General features: G+C 45.2%; 1 protein-coding gene across 1 annotated transcript in view; it reads left to right on the forward strand.

The window, feature by feature from the left end:
• The window catches only part of tafa3a (TAFA chemokine like family member 3a), a 55870-nt gene that overhangs the window by 37998 nt on the left and 1950 nt on the right, over window positions 1–15922 (forward strand). Inside the window, exons 3-4 of the mRNA XM_084019868.1 lie at window positions 11579–11728; window positions 12235–12359. Coding sequence (XP_083875994.1) covers window positions 11579–11728; window positions 12235–12359 — 275 coding nt within the window. The remainder of the gene's footprint in view (window positions 1–11578; window positions 11729–12234; window positions 12360–15922) is intronic.

Here is a 15922-nt window from a genome sequence, read left to right on the forward strand (position 1 = left end):
TGTAAAGTCTATTTCTGTGTTCGTGTTAGTATGGATCACATAACCGACGCATCATACTGTATATACGTCGGTCAGATAATTTGTGGTTAATATCCTTCTTCAGGTGCGTGAGTGGTTTATCCTGATATAGATGTATTATTACAGAGAGCAAAGCATGAGTACACGAAAGATACGACGTTAGATAGAGAGAAAATAGAAAATAGAGGACGGTGGATGAATGTGTGGAGGAGAAGTTAATATTTCACTGAAATCAGGCGATTGATTGGTGGCATTTCTGCATCATTAGCATGTTTTTGCTTCAACACAAATAAAATCTCCTCATCCTCCCGAATCGTTTGTAAATTCATTTAGCATCCACAGTGTATGAGCGCTGAAACGGCAGCATTAAACGTTAAAAATGCATTTTCCTATGAAGCCGGTGTCACGGAGGAAACAGGCCTGAACCGATGGTCCGGTTGTTTGAGGTGTTTGGTGATTGACTGACCTCAGCCCCCCCTTAGCTTATTAAATATGTTTGATATTTACCAGCTGACGTCTGGACGGCTCCCGCAGCGTGAAGGAAAGACTTCAAAGCCTGTCGACCACCTGCTGAGTTCACATGAGTTCAGGCCGGAGAATCCCAAATAAAAGTTTAAAAGATTCAAAGACACGTACGTCTTTCTGTTCAGTTTATGAGTTACAAAACGATGATTAATCACCAATCAGACGTTAATATATATACATAATTAAGTCATTTAGAAAGCAAGTTAAAGATTTTAAACTGCTCAGAAATCCGAAAACAAGAGTGCACCACATTCTCAACATGAATATAACAGAAAACAACGATTAGCGATGTAGCGATTCAGTGGAGGAATTCCTGGAGTCACGATCCCTCTGTGTGTGTTGTTATTTGACTCAGCATCGTGGCAACGTGTTGCTTCCTCTTTCCATCCCCCGACACAATATGATTCGGATGCACAATTGTTGATTTTGGGGAGAAAAAAAAATCTTCTTGAATTAGCGATATTGTGCCAGCTAGCTTTGAGACAACGTAACTCCCCGTGACGTGTTCATCGGGATCAGTTGAAATTCATCGTTCTGTCTCCCTCCGAGGCCGCCGGCAGCTCCACATCCGTCTCTAAGTTGGCGTCTGGTATTATTTCAGGTTTAATGTCTTCTCTAAATACTAATTCCTCGTACTCGCTATTACAGATTTGCAGCCTCCGATCGTAAATATAAATCCATTTGCCTTAAAAACTGTCCCCCGAACGCTCTTTTCCATGCAGTTTGATGATATAAATCCTGACAGACATTTATGAGCACTCATCTGTAGTCAGGCAATGTTTTAAAAAAGAAAGAGAGAGAGAAACTCGTCAGCTGTTCAGCCTTGGGTGGTTTCCTTTTTCTTTTAAAGTAATGCTACGCTACGGCCCGGTAGTTATTCACTAGAGGCGGCGTACTGACTGAATAAAGTGAAATATAAGCTTCTAAAATGCACTCTATCAATTGCTCGCCTCCGTCTTTCCCGGCTGCGCTCCATGACTTTCTTGCCTTCTGGCTCACATCTCCTCAGGAATGAAGTGCAGCGCCGAGCGGCCACGTCGGACCATAAAGCGGGCAGCCGAGGCCGAGCGGCGGGTTTATGTGAACGGACCGGAGCATAAAATGTAATGGGTGGAACCGCTGGAGTTCTCCAGAAATGGCCTTTTTTTTTAAAGGGTCGACATATTTTCAGTGAGCGAGTCTATTAAAAAGGGGAACATTTATATTGAGCTGTCAGCGAAGCGGACGGGTCAGGCGCTCCGTTAATTGTGTCCACGGGCGGTCCGGCGGTCTCGCCGCTAACGAGATAATATTGTTTTAGAGGTTTAGATTTAGAGGTTAAATATACCTCTCAGTTAGCGCGTTGTTAATGTGATTACAGGCTGAGTTAGAGCGATGTCGACGGCGGATTACGTAGAAATAAAAATAACCTACCTGGTGATGATGTTGATGCTTATTGTTGGTGTTATTTATATGAGGCTGTGATCTTATGGGTGTTTATTGATCGGGGCGGTTGGGCTAACATGCTAATGGTAGCCTCACTTGTTGTCGTGGCAACAGCAAACATCCAAGCAAACTTGCAAATTTGTTGCTCCGGTTGTTCTTTTCTTTTTTCCTACAGTGGCCCTGATACGCCGACATACGGACTTCACATGAAACGCGTGAATCAATGTATTTTTGTTGTTGTTCAACAACGTGGAACGTACAGTTTAACGGACTCGACACTCAGCCCGACTGATCCTCGGCGGCTCCCGTCAGTCAGCTCGGAGAGGCGGCGTCGTGATGAGTGGAGATGAAACATGGCAGACGGCAGCCGTTTAGAGCCGACATGACATCCGGCTGACAGGAAACCAGCATGTGTGCATGTCAGATGAGAGAGTGAGACGGGGGGAGAGAGAGGGTCTTCTCTTTTGTCTCCGTGGAAACGGAGCGTTTTTAGTTACACTGCAGAGAAGCTGCTTTCTGTTTCTTCTTCTTTGTTGTATCTCACTTATATATAAGGACGCAGGACTCGAACTCCGGCGTCCCACGTCAAAGTCCGTCACTCTGTACGACGACCTTTTTAAAAACGTCCCCAGTAAACCTCAGAAATCCAGCAATTATACTTCCACAAATCCCATTTCACAAAACAGTTCCATAAAAATAAATGTTTAGTAAAGTTATGGCCATGAGCTGCACCGCTTTTTGTCACAAAGATTTCCCCTCAGCCATCCGTGACCTTTGACCTTGTTTGATCTGTAAAGAGAGGAACAGTTTAGAGGGAAAATAGCTGCTGTCTGCATACCAGTAACAGTAGAAACAGTGCGTCTAAATGCAGAACAAAACCACCGAATACATTCAGTTTTTACTTTTTACTTTATGTTTAGATCAATGTTGCCATATCTTCATATCTGGCTTTAATTAAATTCCCAGAAGCACAGAAAACTACTCAATAAATACTGTCCGACTGTGAGATAACAACAAAAACACGTTAAAGAAATGTGAGTCAAGATAAGATGGTGCCGGAACGAGAACGTGATTCTATCTGCCAGATTTTCTTTCCAGAGTAAAAGTTTTAATTGAGTTTGTTACATTAAAACAAGGATGTGTAAGCCAAAGCCAGAACTTTCATCTTCGTCCATGAGATGAAATATTAAAGCTACATATTAAGTTAAAGCCTAAATGAGCAGCCGTCTTCTTCAGTGGAAGAGCCTTCTAATACTAAACAGTGTTTCCAGATCTGAATGTAAATAAAAAATCTACATGCGGCCACAGACTGTTTTCACTTAAAGGCAGAGTAGGTAATTTGGAAAGCCACGCCAATGTCAATGCCCCGCCCCTTTATTCAGACCTCTGTTCAAAGCCCCGCCCCTTTATTCAGACCTCTATTCAAAGCCCCGCCCCTTCATTCAGACCTCTGTTCAAAGCCCCGCCCCTTCGTTCAGACCTCTGTCAAAAGCCCCACCCCTTCGTTCAGACCTCTGTTCAATGCCCCGCCTCCTTCATTCAGACCTCTGTTCAAAGCCCCGCCCCTTCATTCAAACCTCTGTTCAAAGCCCCGCCCCTTCGTTCAGACCTCTGTTCAATGCCCCGCCTCCTTCATTCAGACCTCTGTTCAAAGCCCCGCCTCCTTCATTCAGACCTCTGTTCAAAGCCCCGCCCCTTCATTCAAACCTCTGTTCAAAGCCCTGCCCCCTTTGTTCAGACCTCTGTTCAATGCCCCGCCTCCTTCATTCAGACCTCTGTTCAAAGCCCCGCCTCCTTCATTCAGACCTCTGTTCAAAGCCCCGCCCCTTCATTCAAACCTCTGTTCAAAGCCCTGCCCCCTTTGTTCAGACCTCTGTTCAATGCCCCGCCTCCTTCATTCAGACCTCTGTTCAAAGCCCCGCCTCCTTCATTCAGACCTCTGTTCAAAGCCCCGCCCCCAGAATGCTAAACGAGTGCTTGAGATCGACAGAATCAGGAAGTAAGCATTGACAGACAGTCCAGTCATTTTCTTCGGCCCGACCTTTCTGATTGGACGGGGTTTTTGCAGTCCTGCCACAGATGACATTTATTTCATATCAGAGCATTTCATGTATTCTTGCTATCGGTGTGTTACCAGGAAACCTGTGGACATAATCACATATATGGCATCCTGCTGCGATGTCTAGATGATGACAAACATCATGTTATTTGTTAAAAGCAGCAGAAAATCACATGTGATGAAATGAGAAAAGCCCCGTCTGTACTGGTTCTTTGTGTCTGAACGTCCTTTATTACATTCCCAGTGTCTTCTGGAGGATGAGTAACCGTATCAGGTCTCCAGCAGGCTTCAAGTCCCGCCTCCTCGCCGCCGTCCCCGGGTTTAATAACTTCAGTAGCCTTTCACTTACAAGGCTGTGTGATTCCTGGAGGGGCTCCGATTGATCAGTTGGCGGTGGGATCCAGCGTGCTGCCAGCAGGATGAATGCTACTGACATGGACTTCATCTGTAGCACTAAAGCACACACCCGGGGGACCGCCAGGGCCCCTCATCTGTTTCTACCGCCGCCCTCTCTGAAGATTGTCCTCGGCCAATAACAGATTAGAAAAGGAAGAGAGAGAGATCCGGCCACTGGAGACCTGTGAGATTAGAGATCGATGAGCAGGCGATCCTTTATTTGAGGAGCAAGATCTCCGACAGCTTCATGTTGCAGTTAAGGGTCAGGAATCCGCTTGAGTCCTGGTCTGGGTGCTGAACCGCAGACTATGATATGCAACCCAAGCTGTCCACGATAACGTTCATACAAGCTTTACGTACCGTGTTTGGGAAACGATGACTCGGCAAACAACTGCACGTCATAGAAATCCTCCAATCAGGGTGCAGGGATTTTGGGAATCTGTTGAAGGCTTGCCACGTTTTCCATATCTTTTACCAATCTATGAGTTAAATAAAGATAATAAATCCATATAAATATACATGAGAATAACGGGCAGGTTGAGGAATACTCAGACTTTCCCTTGAAACTAAAAACCTGCTTCAGACGTGGGTTCATCTGCCGGGTCTTGCTTGTTGTCTGGTGGTCTGGTGGTCTGGTCTTCGGTCCAGCAGGTTTACAGCCGTGTGGAACCAGTCCATCCTTCCCAGTCTGGTAATCCCGTTAAACTCTGGTCTTGTGAGAGTTGTCTTTGTTTCCTCTCCAGCAGAATGTTTCATAAAGCGTCCCCCGGTGTGTTCGCCGCCTCATTAACACACTTTCTTTTCTTTTTATTAATGTGGCAGCAAAACCGCTTGATCGATACCTGGGACTTTTAAGCATGTTCAGAGCAGGTTGGTTTGTTTTTTTGGAGTCGACTGAAATGGGTTGACGTGATCTGGAGCCAATGGTATGATTTGAGTCGTTACTAATTCATGAGGTGTGTCCATGTTTCTGGCCGACAACCTCCTGTTTTTATGGCTGCTGCTGTTTTTTGGGCCCGTCGCCAGGATGTGACTCTTTTTTCTGTTTTTATCTGCGGCTGGAAACGTCCGGCTGCAGCGACGCAGCCTGACGCCCAAATAAAGCAGAAGAAATCACATTTGAGTTTGGCGTTTTGGTTGCCGGGCTCCTGTGATTGGTCACCAGCGATGACCCGCCTCTCGATCGGAGTGTGTTTTTAAAAGACTGTAAAGGTCCGTGTAAGTGGGTTTAATCATTGAAGTGTGAAGCCGGCGTGGAGATGAGCTGTACACACAGCTGATAATAAATCCTGTCAGGCTTATTGATCACGCTGCTGTTGGAAACGGCAAAGAATAAGAGACCGCTGTTTTTGCCGTATCAGCGTTTTCCGTGTCGGTGGATCAGCATCACAGCGGTGTAGCTAACCATGAAATAGCCTCATTAGAATATTTTCCCCCGTCGGAGGTTTTCTAACATATTGGAGACTTTGTGTCTTTTTTCTCATTCGCTGGTTCTTTGATGAATTCCAACATTTCTGTCCATTTCTGAGGTCCCGGAGCCTTGAAGAAGTGTCTGTGGTTCACGTAATGAATGTTTCTGCTGTAACCACATTCAGGGTTTGTGCTCAGATTACTGATCTGAGCTCAGTTACATGACGATGCAGTTAAAACGGTGATTTTTGTTGTAAACCTTTAAGGACATTTAGAGGCTGTTGAGCTCAAAATCATCGTATTCACATGTAAATGTAATATTTAGTTACTTTATATACAAGACTGTACATTTGCGGAGGATAGTCGATATTTCACAGCCCGAAATGTGAAAATGTGAACCACTCTCATGTTTGCATGTTAAATATCAAGCTTAGTTTAGCTTAGTTTATGTTAGCTTAGCATAAAGCCCAGAAACTAGGCTAGCAAACAGCTAGCCTAGCTCTGTCCGAAAGTAACAAAATCTGCCTGTCGGCACCTCGAAAGCTCAATAATTAACACATTATATCTTCTTTGTATGATTTGTCATTTTTACAAAAGTTTTACATGGAGTTTTTCAGCTGTTAACAATTACAATGATCAATCATCAATAAATACAAGCAGTCAGATACATGTGGACTCCCTTTTTATTAATAAAGTACATCCAGCCTTCAATAATATAAAAGTATATAAACATAACAGAAATTAAACATAAAATCTATGGCCGTGTTGCAATTTAATCACTTCACGCTTTAATGTCTTTTGACGCATGAATACCGAACATGAGTGACATATAACCACTACTAATAACACGTTGACAAAGAAGTGTTGATTGGGCGTCTCAGGTTCACCTGTGAAGGTAAGAATTTGCGACGCTGTCAACCTCGATCACAGCTGGAAATAATTGAGTTCCTCGCTGCTTATTATCAGGGAGGTTGGCGTCACTGGAGGTGCCGGCGTTTCCTGTGAAGTCGCTGATGAGTTAATGAGTCCTTTGAGCAGCTGTTGCTGTGTTTTTAAAGGGAGTCCGTCAGTTTGCTGTGGTGTTTTTAACCAAAACATTCCCATAGTGAGCATTTTAACACGGCTTATCATTCTGAAAAGAAAAGCTAGTTCTTCCTGAGGAGGCAGATACTGTAATACTGTAATATTTCTCAGGTTTATTTCTCCCGGTGGATTAGGTAAGATATTTGCCGAACTCCATGCACAGAGAAGATGACTCTTTTCAGCCCGATGAAAGACACATAGATCTGTCTGACTTCCTGTCTGACTTCCTGCCTGACTTCCTGTCTGACTTCCTGCCTGAACTCCTGTCTGACTTCCTGTCTGACTTCCTGCCTGACTTCCTGTCTGACTTCCTTCCTGACTTCCTGTCTGACTTCCTGCCTGACTTCCTGTCTGACTTCCTGTCTGACTTCCTGCCTGACTTCCTGTCTGACTTCCTGCCTGAACTCCTGTCTGACTTCCTGCCTGACTTCCTGCCTGACTTCCTGTCTGACTTCCTGTCTGACTTCCTGCCTGACTTCCTGTCTGACTTCCTGTCTGACTTCCTGTCAGACTTCCTGTCTGACTTCCTGCCTGACTTCCTGTCTGACTTCCTTCCTGACTTCCTGTCTGACTTCCTGTCTGACTTCCTGTCTGACTTCCTGCCTGACTTCCTGTCTGACTTCCTGTCTGACTTCCTGCCTGACTTCCTGTCTGACTTCCTGCCTGACTTCCTGTCTGACTCCTGATTTGTTTGTGATTCCAGCTCGTTGCTCCTGGTTTCCCGCTGATCCCCTCGCTGTGCTCCTGTTACTGTATCTGTGTTTGGTCCGCCGGTCATGTGACGGTGATGCGGCCGGTCATGTGACGGTGATGCGGCCGGTCAGGTGACGGTCATGCGACTGACAGTCGGAGCGGCGTGCTGTTTTTCTCGATGCCTTCCTACCTGGGCGTCGGATCGATGGTGTGATTGGTGAAGAGGCTGAAGGCAGCTTGTGTGTCGGTTCTAACCTGCGTGATTGGTTGCTTGATGAGGACGACAGGAGAGGACTTCGACACGGTTCGGTCTCCGGAGGGATTTCTGACAAGGATCGGATTTATTCTGAGTCGTAGGACAAATGGCTTCCTGTTTGTGTCGTACATGTGGCAGCATGTATAAGAGATGTCTAGCAGTGATCGGCTTCAAAACTCTGTTTGTGCATTAAAGATACATATTTAGGGGTGCTGGAAAGCTCCATGGTAGAGGTGGCGCCCCCATGTAAGTCCTCTCTGCAGCCGCCCGCGGGTTCGAATCCCCTTTCACATGAAGCTGTCCGATCGCAATAAAGGCTAAAAATTCATAACTTAAATATTGACTGTCTATTTTTTTAGACGCCGTATTAATTTGCTTCTTTATAAATATATATAGCCGATATAAACAAGTTGCTTGTTTCCGCTAACACGGATGTTTGCTTGTTAGCATCGGAATAAACTTTTTTATGTTGGCTCCTCTGCTCCATTTTTTGTTTTGTTTTGTTTTCCTGCAGTGGTCCTGATACGCCGTCATACTTTCATCATTTTAGTTGTGAAAATCTCACTTTTCAACACAATAAACCTGTTGATAATCAGTGCTGTTAATCACTTCCTTTAATTGTATTGTCGGAGCATGTGACTGGCAGCTCTTTGCCTGAGACACTTCTTCCTCCTCAGGAGGATTCACGCTTTTAAACTTAGAAACATGTGAAAGCAAAACACCTCCAACTGGCAAAGGTGTAAGTTTATACAGAATGAAAGGGGAAAGTTTTTCTGTTTCAGAGACTTATTCATACACGGCCCTCGTGAAAGTGTTTGCCCTCTTTAGACATGCCACACTATTCACAAGGCTACGTCCTTTTATATCTATAACGGACAGAAACATTTTTCATCATCCCATAAAAGAAAATCTATGAGTGTGTTTTAAGAAGTGATTTAAAAAATGAGGCTGCAGCTGCTTCACTTCCTGTGGAGGCGAGCAGCTGAGACAGACGGCGTTGGGGGTCAAAGGTCTCAAGTCCTGGTCTTAAGAGAAGGGTATCTAGACCAAGGTGAGCTCTGTGCAGGTTGGGCTGCCCGTTGGTATTTACCGATGCGGGATCGATGGATGTGATTGTAGTGCAGGGTGATGGGCCTCTGAGTGTTATTGATCGGCTGAAGGGTCCGGACCGCGTTGCCAGTTCTCATTAGCGGCCTCCGTCCTTTCACCTCTCCGTCTCACGTCGGAGCTGCTGATTCTAACTGATGACGCTCTAAGTGCTTTAATAGAAATGTACTGTTTGTGAGGCATCACACACACACACACACACACACACACAGGGCAGTACATGACAGGGTGGGAGGGTCAGCGCCCCCCCGACCGCTGTCAACATGCCCTTGAGCAAACCGGTCACCTCTTAACAGCCCAGAGTGCAGCTGTTTGCCTTCATAGCAGTAATATATACACCTCTGGTTGTGTGAAATATGCCCAAAGGGTTTTTTATCTCAATAATAAATTAATGTTAAGTTATTTATAAAACTATAAAAAAGTTCTTGGCACTATAATGTTTCTCGGTTTTAAATTATTTCCTCTCTTTTTTTATCCGGAATCCTTGAGTTGGCAAAGTCATTAGCATAAAGCGATACGGCATAACAAATCAGAACAAAATAAATAAAAATAACGATAAATCATTAAAATATTGAGAGAAAAAAATAAATACAGAAAGATGGGAACATTTTAAGAGAAGAGGGAATAAACTAGAATGCTTCTATCAATCAACACATTTTATCTTTTATGTTCACAAAAGTATATGTTGTTGTTATGCTAAGCTATGCTAAGCTAAGCTAACTGGCTGTAGCTTCAATCGAGCCGTATCTAACACCCTGATTCCTTTAATGTTTACATTGTTGTATTAATCTTTCCACCTTATTAAACCGTGATGTAATATTGAGTTTGTTTTCTCACCAACATCTCAGAGTCTCGTATCAACAGTTCACGCTTGTTTCTCCTCGGATCGTTACCGATCTCTCTAACCCCCGTCCTCGTCGGGTCCGGCCTCGGAGTCAGCGACCTTCGCCTAGCAGCTCCACTTTTTAATCATCAGCTCTCTCCACACGGGGCAGCCCGGACCAGACCTGCACCCTTAATGAGCCCAGAGTCCCAGACCTCAGACCTCGTAGCTTTCCTCTCCTCCGACCACGGCTCCAAGGTTGAGAGCCTTTTAAAGGCGTCCTCCTCTGACAGCTAATTCTCTTCTGTCGGGGGCGTAATAGAGAAATATAATCTTATTGTGTAGCGGTCTTCATGTGTGATTTGTGACGCTGGCCGGGTAGATTAGTGTGCACTTAGAGACGCTGTGCTCGCTCCGTATAATCAGCTGATTTACAACGATTGTCTCTGCTCCTGCACCTTTTGTGATTGCCTATTTGTCCACATCTATCTCTTAAACAAAGTTTGAATATGCGATCCAGGCGGCGCCAACTTTCTGAAATTACCTTTGATCGGGGGGGGGGGGGGGGCTGGTGGCTTAAAGATAATCAAATCAAGGGCACGGAGCCTGACCTGCTTTTGCATCAGTTAGTCTCTGCTCAGTGAAAAAGCGCTCCATCGGCGGTTTGTTGTCTTGCCTTTTTGTGGGAATGATGTGAATAGCAGCTTATTGATCGGAAGGCAAAATGTTTTTAATGTTGTAGATGAGATTTCAGGATTGCCGGCTAATGGAGAAGATGGAAGCTCGCCGCGATCTATTCTCCAAGTCAAGTTTTCAAATTGGAAAATCTTTAGGGGCGTAATTAAAGGCTTATCTGGGAGGAATGTCAAAACTTTTCAAATGCTTCTTTATTTATTTCTTTATTGTTATTTTATTTTTTCCCTCATTGTTGTGTGTTAATACGCCGACGTGTCCAGAATGGTGACGAGTCGATGCAGAGAAGTCATGAATATCAAACAGAGAGCCGTATCGATGTTTGATCCGGCTCAATGCCGGTAAAAACGCTGTCCTTGTAATTGATGTCATAACGTTCGTCCACGTAATTTGAGCAGTTTAGTTAATCAAGTCTGTGTGTGTGTGTGTGTGTTTCTGACGTTATGTAACCACCTTAGTTTTATCCCGGTGGAGAACTTCGTTCCCCCGTCCTCTGGCTGAGCTGCAGGGTCGGTGGATTAAGTGTGTTGCTCAAGGACACTTGGACAGGTGGAGCTGCTCCGGGTTCAAAGCCAGGTTCCTTTACTGGGGGGTGGGGGGGACCTGGGGGACCTGGGGGGTGACCTGGATTTCAAGTAGAGTCTGAATGTTGGAAACAAGGCAGCGCTGAGAAACTACAGAAATGCCCTCAGACACAGCAGCGGTTTCCCTCCTGTGTCCAGTCTTTGACCGAGGCTAAGCTAACAGGCTAATAAGCTAACAGGCTAACTGGTGGTTTACTTCACATTTACCGTATGCATGAGTGGTATCCATGCTTCCAGCAAGAAAGTTTAAATTCCTCAAATGATGAAGTACTTTTTCAATCAAAAACACTTTCTCTGTTTGAAGATTGTACCGGGTACTACAGTGGAATATCGACAAAAATATATTTTATGATATCTGATATGTTTGAAAACCACACATCACATATTTATCACTTTAATGCTTGCACATGCATGTCTAACCCCCGTGTGTGTGTGTGTGTGTGTGTGTGTGTGTGTGTGTGTGTGTGTGTCTGTGTGTGTGTGTGTGTGTGTGTGTGTGCTTCCAGTTCACGTGAAAGCGGGAACCTGTGAGGTCATCGCCGCTCACCGATGCTGCAACAAGAACAAGATCGAGGAGCGATCCCAGACCGTGAAGTGCTCCTGCTTCCCTGGACAGGTGGCGGGGACGACGCGAGCGGCTCCTTCCTGTGTGGACGGTACGCCCGGTTCTCCTTCGGGTTCTCCTTGCTGTCCGTGCTGCTCGTTATGGAGGAACCAGGGGGTTTATATTGTGTGAAAGTAGAGGGATATTGTGATATGTGATATTTCCCGTTGCTAAGTCTCGGAGGCTTTTGTTATCCTCGGAATCAAATCACCCACCAGGTCATCCGTTCACTTCTTTTATCTGTTCGACCACATCAGACCTCGTGTTAGTGAGGTCATCATTCCATCTCCACTTCCACCATAACGGCTCTGACGTGGGATTTCCTCAATTTAGAAGATTCCCTTTTCAGGAAACGTCAGGGGGATCTGGTCGAGCCCCGAAGGCCTCCTCCTCAGCAACTTAAGACCTTGATGCTGCATGCTTTATTATTCTATTTCTACACACCAGATCATGATTGAATGGTCTCCTCCGTCGTCCATCCCTCTGTGATTTTATACAGAAACCAAAAAGCACTTGTTGTCGTTGCTTCAGCGTTGCTTTGTCTTCGTTGCCCCACAGCGTCCATAGTTGCACAGAAGTGGTGGTGCCAGATGCATCCCTGCATGGACGGGGAGGAGTGCAAAGTGCTGCCGGACCTCAAAGGATGGAGCTGCAGTACGGGGAACAAAGTCAAGACGACCAAGGTGGGTTTGAGATGTTCCTTCATCACGGTGAAGTCTGGCCGTCTCCTCGGGGTTATTAATGTTCATGTCATATAAAACGTGAGAGTGAATAAAGGAGCAGGGCGAGATAATAAACAATGAAACAAGGACTGGAGGATAGAAGAGGACCATGTGACTCACAGGGGAGTCCATGTTCCTAGAAGCGATCGCTAGAATCTGTTTGGCAACATCTCCTACGATGTTGTTGTGGGAATGGAAGTACAGTCAGTTTATCCTATTTTTACTTAAGTTGCTAATTGGCAAAGTAGATCAGGTTGCCAGCAACCGGGAGACACTGGGAGCCAATCAGCATCAGTGTATTCACGTTGACTCCTCCTCCTTTAGCAGGAGTGGAACAGCTGAAGACCCACGTCACCATCAAGCCTGTAATCGGCCACCTAGTGGTTGAAATGTGTAATGTTTGTGTTCATAATGTGGTTTGTCTTTTTGTTTGTTCGTTGCTGTTTTGTGTACGTTTTTTTCTCCTCTTTTCTTTTCTTTCTTTATTATTATTATTTAGTTTTTTCTGTCATCTCTGTTATTATGTAGTGAAAACAAGAGGATACATCTCAAGTGGTTTATCCTGAATAGACAAATTTCAATATTATATAATAATAATAAAACATTTTATTTTCACTTGTAAACCGTTCAAAGTCAAGTTTGCAGTTAATGATGTGTGTTATGTCTGTGTGCTCATCAGAGAAGACGAATTAATAAATACTGTGCAGTTATATAATGCATCGTCTCCAGGATGACATTCACCAAAATAGTCCAATCAATGTTCGTTCATAAAAAGCTAATGAAAGAAAAAAAGCCAAAAGTGTATTTAAAAGACAAAAATGAAGCCAGCTTCGTAGAGTATTCCAGACATCCGTCTCGCCAGCTTCGTCTTCCAGGACCTTCCTGGAAACCCCGAGGCGTTCCCAGGCCAGGCGAGGTATCTAATCCCTCCAGCATGTTCTGGTTCTACCTTCCTCTTACCGGTCGGACGTGCCCGGAAAACCTCCAGGATCAATAATCATGAAATACTTCCAGTGTGTTATCGTCACACAGAGCTTCACTAGAAAAACTGAATATTTATCGTCCTGTTAATTCATGAATTATCAGGACGGAGCAGCGGGACCCGGGACGGGTTTCTGCATCTGAATTACAGGGAGGAAGGAACACGTTTCAGACACTGGAATAATAATAATGTAAAACATTATTATAATATGTTATGAATGCCATGAGAAGTAAACTTTCTGTTGAGAAGAAAAAGGATGAAAATGAATACAGAAACAACATATGGACGCATGCAGCCCCCCAAAAACATAGCAGATGCAAATTCAATGATCCCCTCTGTCATAAACGGTGCTGCTGACCAAAGAACCAGAGAACCAGAAGATCAGAGGACCAGTGAACCAGAGGACCAGAAGATCAGAGGACCGGAGAACCAGAGGTCCAGAGGACTAGAGAAGCAGAAGATCAGAGAACCACAAGATCACAGGACCAGAGAATCAGAGAACCAGAAGACCAGAGAACCAGAAGATCAGAGAACCAGAAGATCAGAGGACCAGAGGACCACAGAACCAGAAGATCAGAGGACCAGAGAACCAGAAGATCACAGGACCAGAGAACCAGAGGATCACAGAACCTCAAGATCAGAGAACCAGAAGATCAGAGGACCAGAGAACCAGAAGATCAGAGGACCAGAGGACCACAGAACCAGAAGATCAGAGGACCAGAGAACCAGAAGATCAGAGGACCAGAGAACCAGAGGACCACAGAACCAGAAGATTAGAGGACCAGAGAACCAGAGGACCAGGTCACCTGTCTCCATGTCATCCTCCGGGTTTTAGTATTAAGGGGACCAGAAAGCGGTCTGGAGTCGTCCCTCTTTAGAAAAGTCAGAGCAGGTTTGAATTTGGCCACACGAGTGCAAAACAAAGCCAAACAAACATGAACCTGAAGGCCCTCCGGGATGCCAAACGGTGCAGAGGGCTGATCCACGGCGGGGCAGGGGGGATCAGGCAGCAGCGTCCCAGAGATTAATGGAGGTTATGAGGACGCGTGTTCTGGGTTTCAGGGTGAGGTGGACCTGAAGACGGGTGAGGCGGGGGAGGTGGGGGAGAGTCGGCCCTGAGCCATCCATCACAGCCGGTGTTTGAACCTCCAAACGCCTGTAGTTGAGCTGCTTGCTCCATTATTCATGGCCACAGGAGTCCCGCACCAAGCAGAGCTTTTTATTTTATCCGCCTTCATAATTCATGGCCTCTCACAGCCAGGAGAGGACTAGCAGAAACAGACCAGCGGGGGTCCAGGGGTCCGGGTGCTGGTAGGACCCATCAGAACCTCTCCTCTTGATCCAGGAGTCGGCGGGGGTCAGTCCGTGCTCGTGGCCCCGGTGTTTCCCACAGAGAGGGGACGGCTTGTCTGAGCTTCCTGGACCGTTAACATCATTCTAAGGAATAAATGGGGGTCTGGATTTAAGATCCGGCTCAGGTCCTGGAGCCTGGAACACCGTCCGGCTGAGGACACGAGATCAAGAGACCCACAGGCTTTTTTTTTTTGTCAAAGATGAAGTCCAAGTGAGGCAGATTGTGAGTCAGCTTCGAGTCTTCTTTTGAATGAGTCCTTTCACCTCGTAGACCCTAAACCACCATGGGAGGTCTCTAAAGATCTAAAGGTTCAGGACTTCAGGTCTCAAGTCCTCGTTGTTCCTACTCACTGCTCTTTCTCTCATAATGAAATGACTATATGATGATTTAGTGTCTCAGTGTTGTTTCCAGAAGCATCAGACAGCTGTTTCTTATGAATTCTCTTGAACGTCGCTCTCTTCTCGCCACTAAACAGGAAACAGACGGTTTTCTTCCCGAGGAGGCAACACGCCTCAGAACATTCACTTCCTCCAATAAGAAAAACATTCTGTCGTCCTTTTATTCATTTTTTACATCTTTTTTATATTTTACCTTACATTTCTGGAATTAATTTAATCTTTTTTTTAATCATAAACTAATGATTTTTTATTTTTAATTGCTCCCTTATGTGAAACACTTATTTGAGAAAAAGTTGCTCTATGAATAAAGTTCCAATCCAGCATGATTTTAACAAACCCAAGGTTTTACAAACAACAAGATAAAACACAATAAATTGATAACACAATAGAAAGATGAAGTGCACAATAGAATGATAGAAGTAATAAAATGCACTGCCCACACGATAGATATGCACGTCTCCACATGAAATCATAAAACCAACACCCTACGTGGTGTCAGAAGCCAAAGAAAAGATGTCTGATCTGTTACTTTATTGTTGCCACGACGATGTAATAAGACGTCAACACTCCATCAATTAGCAGCTCAGTAAAGTAAATCCTTTAGTTCATATTTTGATGAACAACATGATGGAGGGTGAACCGCGCTCCGGGTGAGTGATTTCCTGCTCGCTGCCCGGCGGTGGCGTGCTGGATGAGGAATGATGCCGTTGTTCACCTCATGATGAAGACACATCCATAAATCAGGCGCCGCCGTGGCGGCCTGCGGGCGGCTCCGGTTGTTCGCTCGTTC

Source organism: Eutrigla gurnardus (assembly GCF_963514095.1).
Source record: "Eutrigla gurnardus genome assembly, chromosome: 2".
In the NCBI taxonomy this organism is placed as follows: domain Eukaryota; kingdom Metazoa; phylum Chordata; class Actinopteri; order Perciformes; family Triglidae; genus Eutrigla; species Eutrigla gurnardus.